Here is a 20,064-nt window from a genome sequence, read left to right as displayed (position 1 = left end):
AAGATATTTATAGTAATAATAATAGCTGGATTTATAAAGTGTTTCATGCCAGAGGATACAAAGCGCTGCTATTATTACCCCGGCTTTAGATCGAGCTACCATCACCAGCGCTCAGTGCATGCAAGGAATTAATCCTGCCGGGTACCCATTCACCTCACCTGGGTCGAGTGCAGCACAGTGTGGATAAATTTCTTGCTGAAGGAAAACACGAAATGGCTAGGATTTGAACCCATGACCCTCTGTTTGAAAGGCGAGAGTCAGAACCACTAGACCACAACACACCTTATCTTTTTTGTCCAGGTCGGTCTGATAATGGATTCTCCTGAAGGCATGGCATCATCTACAGATATCTTGAATCTTAAACTAGAGAGGTTGACAAAGCAAGATGCACAGGAAACACTTAATAAGTTTGTTAAGGAACAATGGTTAAATCAGGTTAGTGTCAAATCACATCTGTTACCTTCCTTAAATCATGTAAACTATTGTGTTTCTGTCCATGTTTTAAAATATCTGTGGCTGTCATTGGTCATTGGGACATTCGATAATCATCAGCTGGCCCATATTTTTTTAAGGAACAGTGGCTAAAACAGGTTTGAATCCAATCAGATATGTTGCCTTGAAAATAATATACCGGTAAACTATTGAATTTGTTGTGTTCATCTTCAAAACACTGTGCAGAATGTAAATCCATCTTATTTGACAAAAATAGTGAAGAGAAAAACAGATTAATTTGCATTACTCCAGTGATAAGTTATCTTTTAATCAAATTGCCATGGAAAAGACGCTCAACATTCTTTACACATGGTGGGTGTTTCATTCATAAAGCTGCTTATAAGTTAAGAACGACTGGTGAACGTTTCTCACGCTAAAAATAATCACCAATGAACATTTAACGGTCAATATCATTCCCCACAAGAAAGGATCACCAGTCGGTCTTAACTTAGGATCAGCTTTATGAAATGGCCCCCTGTTCTATATTTTCTGTAAAGAAAATGTTAGATTAACAAATAAGAATCCACATCACTATCTTATAAGACATATAATACACATTGTTTTCCACTGGCATTTGAATGACTACACACTTGTTTCTTTTTTAACAGTCTAAACTATTCCAATGGAACATTGTGAGTGTAATTGTCTTTGATAATATTACATGATTTTGATTACTTACATGAACAGGATGAGGGCTATGTGTGGATGACTGGTAGATCTATCATGGAACTTGAGATGTACCTTAGAAAGACATATCAACCAGACAAATGTTCGCACTGCAAGGATATGGTTATCAAGGTATGTAATGCTTTATAGAAACATCTAAGCATCATGAAGATGCAGATTATTATTATCATTATTACATGTAGCAGAGATGCCAACCCTCCCGATTTCATCGGGAGGCTCCCGAAAATTCATCCCAACTCCCGCCCTTACGATTACCATCCTTATCCTCCCGAAATTACGATTTTTTTTAATTGATCAAATTGGATTGGAAGGACATGTATCGTCTGCTAACTTTAGCATGTAGTAACTCCATTACGTTCGCTGCTACTAAATTCTGTGTGTTAAAGGTAGACAAATAAGGAGCAGCGAAAAGCTGGTGCATGTGATATGCCCAACGGGAATCCACTGTGCACCAGGCCAGTAGGCCCGGCTAGCTTCGCGAGGCGTGTGCGCTCGCGGCCACTGGATTTGTCGAGTCGTGCGGTGGAATATCGGTGTGTGATTTTGGCGTATTGATGGGTTGATATTGACACGAAATGGCGGAAAATCAACAAAAGAAGACCAAGAAATGGTCTCAGAAGTATAAGACTGAATACAGTCTCCAGTACCCGTGTATTCGGAAGTCGGAAAGAGGAATTTACCATGCATTTTGCGCAACTTGCAGCGTGGACATTTCAGTTGAGTACGGAGGTCGTGATGATATTCGGAAGCACCGTTCGGGAGCCGGAGCAAACGGCATAGGCCTACGGACATTACGAAGACAAGATCTTCGAGCTCCACTAGTACCCTGTTGACTTTATTTCACCAAGCAAGGGACCTTTACTGGATTTATAGTGGAACATAACCTACCTATAGCCGATAGTGATAATTCCTCCTTATTAATTATTATTGTTGAACAGGTACTTCTTTTGTCCTTTCATTTTTTTTACATGTAAGAATGCATATTTGATATTTTTTATGCTAAAAACGTGGGAACAATTTTTATTTGAAAACTTGTGAAATGCCCCAAAATAAGGGCCAGATTGCACCAGAGAGCATCTAGAAACCCAGAGCTTCCAGGGCCCTAAGGCGGGCCCTGGACCCCGGCCGCAAGGGTCGAGCGCTCCGCGCTCGAGATGTGCGCTACGCGCACATAATTTGGTGCCAGTTGCAAATCCTCCCTAATTCTGATTTCCAAAAGTTGGCATCTCTGATGTAGTAGTAGTAGTATGTATTATCATAAGTAGTACAAAGTAATTGAAGAAGTATTTAGCTGTACGAATAGTAGAAGTAGTATTTTTATTATAAGTAGTAGAAGTATTTGTTGAAGTATTAGTTTTACAGGAGTAGCTGTACGAGTACAAATAGTAGAGGTATTATTGGTGGTTGTATTAGTAGTGGCGTTCATAGTATCACCACAATCGTTGCCATTAAAGATTGTGGTCTTTAAATCTAGTCAGCATCCTAGTGCAGTGATGACCATTCATCAATGCTTCAGCATAAAAAAATCATTATATTATTAAAAAATGTACCTCTGTCAAACCTTTCAAAAATTTTGTAAAAAACTGTGTTATTTATCTCTTAGGTCTTTATGCGCCTTGAGCACTCTACAAAGTGGATATGGCGTTCTACAAGTCTCATTATTATTATTATTATTATTATCACATTCAAGATTAGGCCTATTATGAATAATATTAAATGCAAAGGAAGAGATATACTTCAAATCACTCATAATAGAAAACAATCATTTGATATAACCTGGCAGAAACAGCTTAGAATCTCAAATACCTCTTCAGAATTTGATTTTTTTCATTAGATTTCATCAGTCTTATTGGGTTTTTTTTTTCAAACAGTCATATTTTTCATTCCTTGTCCTATTTCTTTCACATTTCTTTATTCGGATTATCTATTTCTCCTATCATGCAAATAAAATGTAAAGTTGCTTTTATCTTTAAAGGCTATTTTTAGTTTTGGTTAATCCCCCCCCTCCAATCATTGTCACTATTCCAATTCATTACAAGATTTGTGCCGCAAAACATGAATATGGTGTGAAGGATATAGAATATATGCAAAACTTGAATATGATGTGAAGGATATAGAATATGTCTTGTGTTTTTACATGCCTGATAAAATTAATGTATATCTGTATATTTTTGTTCTTTTTTGTAGGTAGTTTTCTATTATTCAATGACTACATTTGTAATGTAAATGTTTAAATTCACATTTTAAAGAACAGTTTTTTAGAATAAAAACTACCAAGAGTGGGTGTTAGATATGAAACAATTCTAAATTTGAAAACATATTTTTTTAAAATTATAAATTGCCACTATTATTATTAGAATAGGTGCATACTTAGTATAATTCACATTATTGATCAAAAGAATTAGATGGGCTCTAAGCCTGTCTTGAGGCAGTTGTCATGGAAGAAAATAGTTGTGTAACCAAAAATAAGGGGATGATCTGCAAAAGGATGCAGTTCAAATTTGACTGGTCTCTTTTAAATCTATACACAACAAAAAAAGTAAGTCCCCCCTTGAACAAACATCAATGATTTCCGAACCAATGCGAGTTTTTGATATATTTTTACATGAGCTTGTAGGTAATTTTATAAGCTACACTCTGAGTAAATATTGTTTACATTTTGTACGTCATGCTTGAGTGAGCACCGTCAGAAGGCAAAAATGTCACTTTTCAAAAGTCACAAGCTAAATATCATGACTTTGATTCCATTTTATTGGAATTGATTCCACATTCCCATCATGAAAAATAGTCAGAAGGCTTGCAAAAGGTACTTTCTAAAAGACCATACTACTTTTTGGCTAAATTTCACGGTTGAATAAACACAAGTCCAGATTTGCTATAATTGGATTTTTTACACACTTTTATCAATAAAAATGATACAATATGGTGACAGTTATTATTTAGAAGAGTATTTTCAACAATACTCAACGTTTCACGGTTCAGTGAACATTTATTGAAAACAAAAAATACGATTTTCAAATATCATAAGCAGGTATTGTTTCTTTTTGGTAACTGAAACTGATCTTGGACCCCTACGAAAAACAGCATGTGCTGATAGGGTGTTCCATCCCACAAGTGGTAAATCTTTTATCAGCTTTTTCTTTATGTTTATGACCAATTAACATGCTTCAATGATTCAAAGGCGTTTAAGTAAACATTGGATGAACATGTGGAATGTGATTAGCTCTTTTTTACGTTATTGGAAAAAATGCAATTTGTAACAATTGATATCTGTCACAAAACTCCTTGCACAGTTCAGTTGATTTGATTTTCATGAAAATCCCGATGTTTTATGCATCAGTGAGCACACAATATTCGAAAATTATGCAAATGAGAAGAAAGTTCAAGGCCTTGGCCCCACTCTGTGCCGTATCGAATTGTTATTTTGGTGTGCGCGCCTTTTGGATAGTATTACTCTGAAGCCATGTGCGAAGTTTCATGAAATAATTGTTGGTAGAAGTAACAAAAACCGTCCATGAAAAAAATCCTCATTTCATATTTGTTAAAATTTTGACTTCCTTCCCATAGGCTTGTGTACATTATGGGTGCATATGTTTAAGAATAAGTAACCCCTTATTCAATATGGTGGAACTTTTTTTTCGAGGCTGTCTTTTGCAATGTCAATTTGGCAGTAATGTTTATCAACCTATGGGCAGAATTCTGTGCAAAAATGAAATCGATTTGTTTATTTATGGATGAGTGAGCACGCATCAAAGTGGGAAAATGGGTATTTTCAATGTCACAGACTCATTTTAAATGGTAATAAAGTGAATATTAGGGGCAAATTCGGTTTCAAATGTGACTTTAATTGCTTTTGTTTTTATCATCCATCATTTCTATCACCACACACTTTCCGAACTTTAAACATTTTCATGGTTGAGCGAGCACATTCGAAAACTTAGGAATGAATACTCTTTATACTGCATAAATGAATTTTTTCTAACAATTTCTCAGCATCAGTTGAATATATGGACGAATCAGCGGTGGAACCAGAATTTTAAAATGGGGGAGGGGCCTATAATCGGTGAGGCACCAACATTTTCAAATTTTAACATAATCTAACAAGTTGTAGAGGATACAACCATAAACCCCTATGATGATACGTCACAATACAGGGGCTGCGAAACAGTTTTCAAATGGGGGGGGACTGAGTCAAAAGTGGGGGGTGGGGGCTGACCATGCAAATAATCACAATCGTATGGTCATTTTTACATTTTTGTACATGCTTTTGGAAAAAAAAGTGGGGGCCCCCAGCCCCCCACCCCCGCTTCCGTGGCCCCTGCAATATTGTGCTCACTCAACCATGAACATACGATATCAAAATTGTGTGTGGAGAGGCTAAATGATGGATAGTAAAACAGCATTAACACCATAAAATTCACCTAAAAACAACTTTGTATTTGCACAATCTGAAAAACGACTCTTGTGACTTTCAAATATGGTCATTTTTAATTCAATCTTTGATTACTCATGCATGACTCAACCGATCAATCTCATTTTTCCCAAGCAGTTGCTTAATGAGTGTAGAAAACCACCCACCAAATGTCATATCTCAACATGATTCCGTTCAAAAGTTACAGCAATTTGATTTAAGGGGACTTACTTTTTTTGTTGTGTATAGATGACCTATCACCAAACTACAGAATCAAACTGACCACAACCACCCCCCCCCCCACCTTCAAAAGAGTACTCTACAGTAAAAGTAATTGAGCATAACACAATCTCATTAGAACAGCTAACAGTCTGACTGAAAATCATTTTGATCAATTGTTATATTGTCATTTAGTCTTCAACCACTATGACTACTCCCTGTTTAGTCTCTTCTCATATTGTCTAAACCCACTTATTCTACATCAGGGGCCCGTCTTATATAGAGTTGCTATCTACTTCAGATACGCCATACTTACCTATTCCCTTAAATGCCATTCGATCGCCACGCTCGAATACACCCGGCAAAAAATTTCTCCTATAAAAGGAGAAAAAGTCTGCAACGCAGACTAGAGCCCCGCACGACAAGGAGGGAAACCCCGCCCTATACTATAAGTACCTTGCGTGCGTGGCTCACTTCCTCTTTCTTTTGCCGGCGCCCGAACCTAGCGGTTGTGTGGCGCTTACGCTCAGAGTTTCTATACACCCAAACAGTAAAAGACTTATCCCAAAAGTAGACAGAGGTCTCAGAACCCACGTCTCAGGACAAAAAGTAGACAGAGGTCTCAGAACCCACGTCTCATCACAGAAGTAGGCAGAGGTCTCGGTACCCACGCCTCATCCGATCCCACAGCCATAACCAGACGGAGGTACGTTTCAGGCCCCACGTCTGTATTATCCACCATAATGAGCCAAACAACTGGATCGAAAGACTCTCCCCGTCAGGGCCCCAATCAAGCCAATAACACTTCCCAGAACAATACGAAAGAGGATGGAGCTATGAAAGATGATGGAGGAAAGAAAACCCCCAATATAGCCAGGTCTAAACGAGGTACAGGGTTCAAAATCCCCCTCAAAGGAAAAGTCAAGACCCCCTCCCAGGCCAAACCCAAGGGGAAGACAGCTAAAACCCCTACTCCGGACGAATTAAACCTCGGGACGTCCGTCACCTTACTGGGAAAGATACCGAAGGGGGCCAAGTTTTCTTTGGACGACTCGGATAAATTCGAGACGATTCCCGTCACCAAGAAAGCGAAGATGGGGGAATCGGGGAAGGACGTAAAGTCGGGTTTTCATCCCCCTGACGACATGGACATTGCCTCGGCGGCATGGTTCATGAAGATGTTCCAGGCGGCGCAAAAATGTGCGAACTTGTCGAATCAGCCGATTGCAGGCGACACCAGCGCCCCTACCATCTCAGCGGCGCAGACCAAAACCCGGCCCGACAGCCCAGACGCCCCGGACGGGCCGCTGAGGCGTGACGGAGTACCGGCGAAGCGGCTATGGCCAGGACAACGGGACATTGAAAGCTGTACTCGGGGGAGAAGCCCGAGCTCTCAGCGATTGGAGCGGACCTGTCATGCTCCCTCTATTCATATTGAGGATGATTCAGACAGAATATGGCTACCATCGGCCCATAGCATCCCGCAAGCGAAAATGGACAGACTCTTTGCTGTCTCAACTCTCCACTTCAGGATCAGAGAGACAGAGCATTGCTAGCGGTCGTTATGAGAAGGAGGGGGCTTCAGTGATTAGTGAGGGATTTTCTTCAGCTATTTTTGCTTCCACCCCCAGCTCTCGCCATGATAGCGTAGAAAGCAAGCCTGTTTCGGCTGCAGATTTGATTACGAAATACTGCCCCCAGCTTAAGGCAGAGACTACCGACTCAGAGGATTCTAAGCCTATTTTCTGTCTTGATTCGGAGCTTGGTAGACAATCTGTCAACTCAGCTGCAGTGAAGCTTGACAAACCCTTCTCGTCCTGCTTGAGTTACCTTAATGACAGGGGAAGGGACTTACGTCCTACCAACAGAGTGGTAAGTAAGCACTTTCGCTTTGGGGAACGAGACTTTAAGCACGTTTTCAAGACTCCCACAGTCCCAGATGCAGCCTTTTGTGTTGGTGATGCTAGGGCTAAGAGATCGCGCTACTCTAATCAGAATCCACTCGTGTCACGTAGATTTAAGCGTATGGAGGGTCAGTTGACCTCTATTGACCAGGCAGCCAGGGCATCTATGCGCCTAGCAACCTATCACACATATCTTTTGACAGCCTTTCGGGAATCTGAGAGACTAGGTATCTCCCCGGAGGATCGCAGAGACATATGGGAGTGTGTTATGAAGATTGCAGAATACCAGTTTGAACAGGCGTCGAGGACGGCCATACTTTGCACGAGAGCAAGGCGTTCACAGGTCATTGACCTACTTCAGATTGAAAAAAATGCTACTCGGCTACTCGAAAGACTGCCAGCCTGGGGGATGACCTTTTCAGTGGTCGTTTTCAGGAAGTTTCAGAATCTTCCATCTCTGCCTCGTCCACGGCTGATAAGACAGTGTACAGGTTGTCTTCGCATTCTTATGGCCAACGTTCCTCCTCACGTCAGCAGGCCTCTGGGCCGAGTGACCAGCAACAGCAGGGCCCCCCACAACATGAGGACAGGGATAGGAGGCCCCAGACCAATCAAAGGACCCCTACGCCCTTTCGGGGTTGACGCAGATCGTCCCGCGGTTCTCAGTACCCCCCTAATCACTTGTGACTCCTTGGCCGGACCGTTTTCCCCAGACTTACACGCCCCTGTAGGAGGAAGACTCATTTTCTTTGTAAAAAATTGGAGCCTCATAACAAGAGACAGATGAATTCTCAGGATTGTGCCGGAGGGATATCGGGTCGAGATCGACCCAGATTATCGGGACGCGTTCGCACAACTAAGAACCACCTCTGCCCTCCCCCGCTCTCTCAAAAAGAGAGAGGCTCTTTTAAGGGAAATCAACGAACTGGAGAGAAAGCGTGCAATTTCCAAGGTGCCCTCCAGCCAAAAGATTGTTTTGTCAAATGTCTTCCTAATTCGGAAACGATCCTGAAAATTCAGGATGATCCTGAATCTAAAGAAACTAAACAGGTTCATCGAAAACAAGCCATTCAGGATGGAATGCCTCTCCAAGATCCTGCCCCTGCTTCGCCCCCACGAGTGGGCAGCCTCTATAGACTTAGACTCTTCACGTTCCAATAGCAAGGTCCTCTCAGCATCTAGGTTTCGCAATAGGAGGGGACACTTACCAGTACCAGGCCCTCCCTTTCGGCCTTCGCTCTGCTCCTCGCATCTTTACAAGGCTCGTCAGGGTAATTGCTGCAGAGCTAAGAAGAAGAGGGGTAAAGATTTTTTGCTATCTGGAAGATTGGTTGATCCTCGCCCCCTCGGATCTAACCCTTCACAGACACCTGAAGGTCACAATCGCGTTAACGACAAATCTAGGCCTTCTCATAAACTGGGAAAAATCAAGATTGCCTCCAACTCAGACTCCGGATTTCCTTGGAGCATTTATAGACATCCCGCGTCAGGTGGCAGCCCCCCTTCCCCACCGGGTTCAGAGAACGAGAGCAGTCGCGGAGCAACTCCTGTCCAGTCGTCTCTCGACTGCAAAGACTTGGCAGATTTTTCTGGGACTCTTAGCAAGCTTAGTGGATACAGTCCCCCTTTGCAGACTGAGGATGAATTTTCACATAAACAGGTTGGAGATGATTGCGGTGCAGTTAGCCCTCCAACACTTTGCATCCGAGATAGTGGAAAAGTGTGTCCTGATAAAGTCAGACAACCAGACGGTGGTAACATATCTCAACAAAGAAGGGGGAACTCGGTCAAGGACCCAGCACTACTACCCCGAGCCCAACAAACTGAGGCTCACACTGTGGCCCATTACAGGGCAGCAGCAATCAAGGCTGGACTTTCTGAACGGGCTGCCAATTTCTCAGCAGAATGTTTACGGTCTTCCACACGATCAACCTACGACTCCAGACTCAGTCACTATGTTAGATGGTGTCGGCAGGCTAAGACTAATCCATGCAAGGCATCTGTAGGTGAGATTGCTGAATTTTTTATATCTTTGTATGACAAGAATTTGGCATGTAATACTATTCGGGGTTACAGGTCTGCCATAGCTGTCCTACACTAAGGCTTTGACAATGGTGAATCTGTTTCCTCGTCTATTTTTCTGTCACGGTTATTAAAGTCCTTCTTTCTTAACAGACCCAGTAGAAGGCTTCTTGCTCCTGCTTGGAGCCTTCCCCAGGTGTTAGTCTCCCTCAGTCAGCCCCCTTTTGAGCCAATGCATAATGCATCTTTGCGGGATTTAACCATAAAAACTGTTTTCCTTCTGGCAGCGGCTTCTGGTCAGAGGCGTAGCTCTATCCATGCTCTTACCACAGCTCCTGGGCATATTCGTTGGGAGAAAAACAAGATTAGACTTATTCCTCATGGCCGTTTTCTTGCTAAGAACCAACGGGAGTCCTCTCTCCCTCTTGAAATTGTTCTACCATCCATAAGTTCCTTTTCTTCAGTTAGGGAGGATAGGTTTTGGTGCCCGGTAAGAGCATTGAAATGGTATCTTGATAAGACTAAACATTTTGATCAACTTTTTGTTAGTTTTATTCCCCCTCACAGGGCTGTCTCGCCGGATACTATCTCTCGTTGGATTGTGGAGGCGGTGAAATCTGCTGGTGATCCAGTCATCATTCACCAGAAAGTTAGAGCCCATGACACAAGAGGATTGGCTGCTTCCTTGGCTTTATTCAAGGGCGTACCCATGGAGGATATAATGAAAGCGGCATATTGGTCCAACGCTAATACATTCACATCCTGCTACCTCTCGGATGTCCTCGGTGATGAATCCAAGTTTGCGAGGGCCACCCTGTCCGGTCCCCATCGCTAATCCAAGGTACAAGTTTAAATTTACAAGCTTGTCATTAGTATCTTGTATAATAGAATTGATCTGTAGGGCCTTTTGGCTTTGGCCTTTGGCCTGACCACCTCCCATAGTTGTTTCCGTGGGAATCTGGCATTTAAGGGAATGGGTAAGTATGGCGTATCTGAAGTAGATTATGTTGTTCAGTAGTGAACACCATATCTACGAAGTAGCCATACTTACATATGCTACCCTCCCACCTCCCCTCTTTCTGTATCTGAGGTTCGTTTGCCTAAGAAAGAGGAAGTGAGCCACGCACGCAAGGTACTTATAGTATAGGGCGGGGTTTCCCTCCTTGTCGTACGGGGGCTCTAGTCTGCGTGCAGACTTTTTCTCCTTTTATAGGAGAATTTTTTTTCCGGGTGTATTCGAGCGTGGCAATCGAATGGCATTTAAGGGAATAGGTAAGTATGGCTACTTCGTAGATATGGTGTTCACTACTGAACAACATAATTGATCAGATCAATCGCAACTATGGAAAGCCAGCAAAGTCATTATATAGAATGCAGGTTTGTTCAATCTTTTAGATATAAATATATATCCATAAATTCATTGATGTCTTGACAATTAGGCGAGGTCTCCTTTTTTTTACAAATGACATTTTGCAAATTTCCTGGAGAAAAAATAATGACCCTGAAGGATTTCCATAGGACATCACTTTCTGCAAGCTTGAATTGATGAAATCTACAGCTTTGGACTTGTTCTTGCCATATTTTATTTCCTGCTTTTTTGGCATACAGTATGTATGTACATGTAGCTTTCCAACTCTGCATTCCAATAATGTATAACAATTTTTCCTGACAACAATATAGCCCCAATAACGGCCAAACAAAGATATCACAAGAGTTGTAGGTTTATTTCATTTGAGTTCTGAATAATTCTCAGAGCCACTTTTCACTGCAATTAGAAGCTAAAATTAAATTCATAATCTGCTCAACAAAGATTCTCATTTGCATATGAATCTTTCCACAGTATTTCACTCGTCCGTCCGTGATGAAATTAATGTCTGTCCGTGATCCTTTTTGATTGATTTATTATATGCATAAAATGTATGGATTTTAGCTATGTTCAAATGAAATGATGTACAGTGTCCAGTGAAATACTTCTACACACTTTTATTTCTGTTTCAATTCTGATAAAGAATAAAAAGCTGAATTTAGACATTATCCTAATAAAAATGATCACGGACGGACATTAATTTCATCACGGACGGAAGGAAAGTTTACTTCCCATATTTTTTTCCTACTAATTTATGCTTGATGATAGATTAATGTTCAGAGTGCAAGACCACTAAAAAAATTGAAGTAACTTTGAAAACAATAAAACTAGAGTGAATTGAATTTTAGTGAATTAACTTTTTCTTTCTGAAATTAATGTCCGTCTGTGATCATTTTTGAGTTTATGATACGAATAAAATGTATGGATTTCAGCTATGTTGAAATAAAATGATGTACAGTGTTTAGAGAGATACCTCTACACCTTTTTATTTTTTTTATTTCTATTCTGATAAAGAATAAAAAAACTTTTCATCTTTTTTTCCATCACGGACGTAAATTTCAAAATGGGAATGTTAACATCTATCAAAAAAATTACTTCCAAATATTTTTTTCAACTATATTATGTCTGATAATAGAGTAATGTTCAGAGTGCAAGAACATCCAAACCAAATTATAGTAACTTTAAAAACAATAAAACTAGAGTGAATTCAATTTGAGTAGAAATGTCCGTCCTTGACGAGAGGTAGCAGCACCCCCATGAATAAAATGGACTATTCCGGTACTTTCGGAATCATCAATCTTCATGAAACTAAGTTTTTTTAAACCTAAGATATCAAAGATTATTTTAAAAGCAAATTTGATAGAAGTACCTTAAAAATATTTTTCACCTCATTGCTAACCCTTAACCGATCATGCTCAGATTATGACTGATTGGATCAATCATAACTCTTTGTAAGACAGGGCCCTGGTTTGTCTAATAGTCTTTTGGTCTGCTGACCACTTAAGTTTATTTTCCATTAATTCTCATGTAGGCTATATCCAAATATCTTACATATATTGGAGTAACACCTAAAGTCTGTATGATTAGATGAACTGTTTATTCAAAATTTTCATTTTACAAAGAAGCAAATAATGATAATCCATATTTTTATTGTCTGAAATATAACATGAAGTAGATATTAGACTAATTGGGTATAAGACTAAGTGTAGTGTAGACCAAATTGGTTTTATCCTATGTGGATTATCTGAGAAGAAGATAAAGTGAGTATCAACCAATTCATGTAGTCTTGAGTGAGCATGCATTGAAATAGAATACTGACAATCTTTGAAATGCTAATATTATTGATTGGTAAACTTTACCAATTAGATGATTTTTTTTTTGGGGGGGGGCAGGACTCATCATCCAAAAATATATTTCACTAATCTGTGAAAAGTAATATAAATAAAATTTTAATTGTTTTATTGAATGAATTTCATAAAAATGTAAATTTCAAGACAGAATTTTTTTTATATTTTATCTGCAGGGCCAAGTCTGCACCCAATGTGAAATCAAGTTACATGGATACTGCCTAGATAGGCTGTTTACAGATCGTAGGAGAGTTTGTCCAAACTGTAGTCAACACTGGTCTTGATCAAGGTGGTAAGTTGTTTATAGATTGTTTACAGATCGTAAGAGACTTTGTCCAAACTGTAGTCAACACTGGTCTTGATCAATGGTGGTAAGTAGTCTATAGACTGTTTACAGATCGTAGGAGAGTTTGTCCAAACTGTAGCCAACATTGGTCTTGATCAAGGTGGTAAGTAGTCTATAGACTGTTTACAGATCGTAAGAGAGTTTGTCCAAACTGTAGTCAACACTGGTCTTGATCAATGGTGGTAAGTAGTCTATAGACTGTTTACAGATCGTAGGAGAGTTTGTCCAAACTGTAGCCAACATTGGTCTTGATCAATGGTGGTAAGTAGTCTATAGACTGTTTACAGACCGTAGGAGAGTTTGTCCAAACTGTAGCGAATGTTGGTCTTGATCAATGGTGGTAAGTAGTCTATAGACCGTTTACAGATCGTAGGAGAGTTTGTCCAAACTGTAGTCAACACTGGTCTTGATCAATAGTGGTAAGTTGTTTATAGACTGTTTACACATATCGTAGGAGAGTTTGTCCAAACTGTAGTCAACACTGGTCTTGATCAATGTGGTAAGTTGTTTATAGACTGTTTACAGATCGTAGGAGAGTTTGTCCAAACTGTAGCCAACATTGGTCTTGATCAATGTGGTAAGTAGTCAGTAGATTGTTTACAGATCGTAGGAGAGTTTGTCCAAACTGTAGCCAACATTGGTCTTGATCAATGTGGTAAGTAGTCTGTAGATTGTTTAAAGATCGTAGGAGAGTTTGTCCAAACTGTAGCCAACATTGGTCTTGATCAATGTGGTAAGTAGTCTGTAGATTGTTTACAGACCGTAGGAGAGTTTGTCCAAACTGTAGCCAACAATGGTCTTGATCAATGGGGTAAGTAGTCTGTAGATTGTTTACAGATCGTAGGAGAGTTTGTCCAAATTGTGGCCAACATTGGTCTTGATTAATAGTGGTAAGTTGTTTATAGACCGTTTACAAATCGTAGGAGATTTTGTTCAAACTTTAGCCAACAGTGGTCTTGATCAATAGTGGTAAGTTGTTTATAGATTGTTTACAGATCGTAGGAGAGTTTGTCCAAACTGTAGCCAACAATGGTCTTGATGAATGGTGGTAAGTAGTCTATAGACTGTTTACAGACCGTAGGAGAGTTTGTCCAAAATATAGCCAACATTAGTCTTGATCAATGGTGGTAAGTAGTGTGTAGATTGTTTACAGATCGTAGGAGAGTTTGTCCAAACTGTAGCCAACAATGGTCGATAGACTGTTTACAGACCGTAGGAGAGTTTGTCCAAACTGTAGCCAACATTGGTCTTGATCAATGTGGGAAGTAGTGTGTAGATTGTTTACAGATCGTAGGAGAGTTTGTCCAAATTGTGGCCAAAATTGGTCTTGATCAATGTGGTAAGTAGTCTATAGACTGTTTACAGACCGTAGGAGAGTTTGTCCAAACTGTAGCGAATATTGGTCTTGATCAATGGTGGTAAGTAGTCTATAGACCGTTTACAGATCGTAGGAGAGTTTGTCCAAACTGTAGCCAACATTGGTCTTGATCAATGGTGGTAAGTAGTCTATAGACTGTTTACAGATCGTAGGAGAGTTTGTCCAAACTGTAGTCAACACTGGTCTTGATCAATGGTGGTAAGTAGTCTATAGACCGTTTACAGATCGTAGGAGAGTTTGTCCAAACTGTAGTCAACACTGGTCTTGATCAATGTGGTAAGTTGTTTATAGACTGTTTACAAATCGTAGGAGAGTTTGTCCAAACTGTAGCCAACATTGGTCTTGATCAATGGTGGTAAGTAGTCTGTAGACTGTTTACAGATCGTAGGAGAGTTTGTCCAAACTGTAGCCAACATTGGTCTTGATCAATGTGGTAAGTAGTCTGTAGACTGTTTACAGATCGTAGGAGAGTTTGTCCAAACTGTAGCCAACATTGGTCTTGATCAATGTGGTAAGTAGTCTGTAGATTGTTTACAGATCGTAGGAGAGTTTGTCCAAACTGTAGCCAACATTGGTCTTGATCAATGTGGTAAGTAGTCTGTAGATTGTTTACAGATCGTAGTAGAGTTTGTCCAAACTGTAGTCAACACTGGTCTTGATCAATGGTGGTAAGTTGTTTATAGACTGTTTACACAGATCGTAGGAGAGTTTGTCCAAACTGTAGTCAACACTGGTCTTGATCAATGTGGTAAGTTGTTTATAGACTGTTTACAGATCGTAGGAGAGTTTGTCCAAACTGTAGTCAACATTGGTCTTGATCAATGTGGTAAGTAGTCTGTAGATTGTTTACAGATCGTAGGAGAGTTTGTCCAAACTGTAGTCAACATTGGTCTTGATCAATGTGGTAAGTAGTCTGTAGATTGTTTACAGATCGTAGGAGAGTTTGTCCAAACTGTAGTCAACATTGGTCTTGATCAATGTGGTAAGTAGTCTGTAGATTGTTTACAGATCGTAGGAGAGTTTGTCCAAACTGTAGTCAACATTGGTCTTGATCAATGTGGTAAGTAGTCTGTAGATTGTTTACAGATCGTAGGAGAGTTTGTTCAAACTTTAGCAAACAGTGGTCTTGATCAATGTGGTAAGTAGTCTGTAGATTGTTTACAGATCGTAGGAGAGTTTGTCCAAATTGTGGCCAACATTGGTCTTGATTAATAGTGGAAAGTTGTTTATAGACCGTTTACAAATCGTAGGAGATTTTGTTCAAACTTTAGCCAACAGTGGTCTTGATCAATAGTGGTAAGTTGTTTATAGATTGTTTACAGATTGTAGGAGAGTTTGTCCAAACTGTAGCCAACAATGGTCTTGATCAATGGTGGTAAGTAGTCTATAGACTGTTTACAGACCGTAGGAGAGTTTGTCCAAACTGTAGCGAACGTTGGTCTTGATCAATAGTGGTAAGTAGTCTGGGTCATGATTGCCCCTTCTGATCTCGATTGCCGTTTGTGATCACATTACATTTACAATTTAGCTCGCATATTCACTTCAGCATGAACTACAAACCAGTATTATTTAACATTCATTTTTTTTAATGAAAAAAGTATTTTAATTTATTGATAAAAACCACTATTTGCATGTGTAACACCCAATGTCAAGTATATTTTTCCCCTGTTGTCTTCTTTGTATCTTATAGGTTTTCACAAAGAATTGTTATAATTTCTTTGGATTTGTGGATTTTTTTTTTAGAATTTCTTATATATTTGTTTATTTTTCACCTGATGTCTTTCATTGTTTTTTTTCAGTGGCAATTATTACTGACCATTTAACAACTACCTTTGTCCATTCGTCATGCCCCCCCCCTTGCTGCTTATATCAGTATTGCCATTGGGAATCAATTTTACTGGCAACCAAATCACTATTGAAGTGAATTTCGAGATGAGTAATTTTCTGTTATATTTTTTGTCTCGCCCACCAGAGGTGAAGGCGAGACTTAGGGATCCAAATGTCGTCCGTCCGTCCGTCGTCCGTCTGTCGTCCATCCATCACAAACCCAATGACACATAACTCCACAGCCGTAAGTTGCTTTTCAACCAAACTTGGATGGTGGATGGACTTGGGGGACCTGCATGTTATGCTGCAGTCTGAGGTCACATGGTGAGGTCAAAGGTCATTTTCAGGTCAACGTTAAAGTTTACATGCAAGACCCTCTTATGACACCTAACTCCGCAACCGTAAGTCATTTTTCAACCAAACTTGGATGGTAGATGGACTTGGGGGACCTGCATGTTATGCTGTAGTCTGAGGTCACATGGTAAGGTCAAAGGTCATTTTCAGGTCAACGTCAAAGTCTACATGCAAGACTCTCTCATGACACCCAACTCCACAACCGTAAGTCGGTCAAAGGTCATTTTCAGGTTAAAGTTTACGTGCAAGGCTCTTATGACAAGTGTTATTCTATCCCGGTTATTTCACAATGAAGTTTTGATATAATTCTCTTGCGTGCACTCGCAGATCATGATATTTCTGGTTATTTTCATAAGTGGGCGAGACACAAAATCGCTTTTGCCTTGTTTCTTCTTCATGATCAATGTTAAATTAATTGTAAATTTCTTCAACACTGCATGTTTTGTATTTCATATAAGCACCAGAAAAGGCCTAATGACCTTATTTTTTTGGCAGAAATAAAAAGAATGACTTGTCCTTTTTTCAAATTCAGAAAAGGTGATGAGAACTTCTGACCAGACATCCAGCAAGCACATCTGCAGGCGGGCGCCATTGACGTTCAGATATGACTAATTAACCAACCTTAGGATTAAGGTCAGGGATTTCATATCATCCTCAACAAAGAGATGACTCAGTTTAACTATTAATTGGACCACTATGTGTTATCAGTGTTTGTGAAACTTGAGGCTGTCAATCCCAGTCAGTTGAATGATGCACATTGTCTGTGTCAAAAGTCAACTCCAGTAGCATACTGAGTGATGCCAATAGATGACATTTATATAGTCAGCATTAATTCATCTGTCTGCTACTTCAGGGTCTATATCACAAAGCTTTATAATCAATCCCATCACTGGTTTTTAATATGATCATTCAGGGCGTTTTTGTCTCGCCTGAACAAAATTCTTATTTTTGTTAAACTTGCCCACATTTCTTTATTTATTCTTCAGTTATATTCAGACTCAGTACATATGATCATTGGGTGATACCACATGTGTGACCATGAAAATGATGGGTCAAATGTCATCTACAGGTCAAAAGTTCAAATGATATTCGGCCGTGTCCATCTTTTTTAGAAGTTTTTGTTCAAATTGCTCTTGTTTCTTTTTATCTGCATTAATTATGTTTACACTTGGTACATATGATCCTTGGTTGATACCACATGTATCTTTATGAGGATGATGGGTCAAAGGACATCAAAGGGTCAAAAAGATCATATTGATCGCAAAATCAGGTGAGACTCATTTTTAAAACAACATTTGGTGTATGAAGTGAATAGCAACTGCTATTAGATCTTGTGTATACAACTTGTTATGGGGTCTTTGATCTAAGATTTAGGAACATTTCCAAATTTAATAAAGCTTTTTTTAAACGTTTTTTCACTTTTGATGTCTTTTATCTGACAATTTTGTTGAAGTGACATGATGTGTGTGGTGCAAACAAATGTAGGATAAAACTATTGTTTTTTTTCTTCAAACCTATTCAAGCTTGTACAGTGATCCAATAGGATACATTAACAGCAGATGTCTCAATAATTCTGAAATTGGAGGAAAGAATATAATGGTTACCATCCTGACCTTGTTTTCATATGATTTTCCTTATTTTTGATAACTGCACAGTTCTAAGGTAGATGCTTTCTCTTATTTTTGAAACTGCAGAAGGAAGGAGTGGTATCATTTTTTCTATGTAATTTTAGCAGATTTTTTGTGTTTGTGACATACTATGTATTAGTGGGCACAGGTAGATACATGACATCACGCTCTTAACCTGTTGACAACTGAATTCTGTGGTTCCCATAGACTTTTTACAGGTATCACTCGGTTCCAGTTGGCAATGGGTTATAATGGAGAAATGAAATGATAGGTCATCACTCAAGGTTTGTTGCTCACCATGGGGGCATTTCACAAAGATTTAAGTATGACTTATGGTCAAATCGTGTCATGAGGACGTGCACTACCGTGTATCTATCAATAAGATCGCGCGTTGCATATCATGTACGCATCAGCATTTCAGTGCGACTTCAGTCATACGTAAATCTTTGTGAAACACCCCCATATCACACAAAAGCAATGCCTGTTACTTAAAGGAGACACCCGAAGAATCCAAAGTATTTTATAATGCCTTTTTGTGGTCATCATTGTAAAGGGGAAGTATTACTAATCAGATATATAACTTCACTTTTCAAAATAGTGATTAGAGTTTGCAGAAATCAGCTCTCAAAAATGATTTATTTTCATGCCATATTTCTGCCTTCCATCGGTCCTCTTGCGAGCTCCAGCTGAGTGACGTCACACAATGAGCGTGAGCAGCTGAGCTGACAACAGCCCATTGAAGACGATCTTTCCAATCAGCGTTTTTTGCTCTTAGAATTGTTTATTCCTCACAAGATTGGTCTTGTTATATAGATAAAAGTTTGAATTTACTGAACAGTGAAATAAAGTGCACATTTAACGTATTTTGGTAACCGATATTTAGCTTAGAAAAAATGATTTTTTTTCAAGAAATATATTTGAATAAACAAAGCATATTTTCACTTAGAAATCACACTTGCGACAAATTAATATTATAATCAATATAAAGCATAGACATTCTTCGTCACGACTGAAAAAAAAATTATGAAATTTCATTACGTAATAAAGTCAGGAACCACAAAATAACACGGCAATATCCATCGCGAAATGATTGAAATTGCAGTTGAATTGCCGAAACATGATTAGCCCACAGCGGCGAGCGGACTTTGTTTCATATATCTTAAAAGCCAACTATATAGAAGGGAATGGTCTGTGGCCAAACGTGTTGGCCATCGTTTTGTCGTGTGCGAGGACCCTGGTTCAAAACTCGGATTGAATTTTTTTTTTTTTTATTCCTTCTCGTCCCTACCCAGCTTTTTTTTCTCTTTTTTTTCTTGTGAAATCCTATTCAGACCTGTATTTATCAAATCTTACTTAATTGCTGCTTTTGATTTTCAAGTTCTTGATTCGATTCTACTCTTATTTGGGATGGGAGGGGTATACAGGATGAGTTAAAAGTCAAGTCCACATCAACTAAAAATTATTTGAATAGAGTAATTTCCCTTGCTGTTTTTACTCAAAACAGTCACAAAACAATGATATGCAAATTAGTGTTGTCACTCACATCACATTCGTTTCTAATTTTTTTGTGGCATTTTGTTTTT

The 20,064-nt window shown here is 39.3% G+C and overlaps 1 protein-coding gene across 1 annotated transcript in view; it reads left to right on the top strand.

Moving 5' to 3' along the window:
• Window positions 1–13,232, top strand: part of LOC121430971 (non-structural maintenance of chromosomes element 1 homolog) — a 30,495-nt gene extending 17,263 nt beyond the window's left edge. The window contains exons 5-7 of the mRNA XM_041628411.1: window positions 301–435; window positions 1,180–1,290; window positions 13,125–13,232. Coding sequence (XP_041484345.1) covers window positions 301–435; window positions 1,180–1,290; window positions 13,125–13,232 — 354 coding nt within the window. The remainder of the gene's footprint in view (window positions 1–300; window positions 436–1,179; window positions 1,291–13,124) is intronic.
• The last annotated feature ends 6,832 nt before the right edge of the window (window positions 13,233–20,064 follow it).

Source organism: Lytechinus variegatus, chromosome 17 (genome assembly GCF_018143015.1).
Source record: "Lytechinus variegatus isolate NC3 chromosome 17, Lvar_3.0, whole genome shotgun sequence".
Lineage (NCBI taxonomy): Eukaryota > Metazoa > Echinodermata > Echinoidea > Temnopleuroida > Toxopneustidae > Lytechinus > Lytechinus variegatus.
This window is presented reverse-complemented; position numbering and strand designations above follow the sequence as displayed.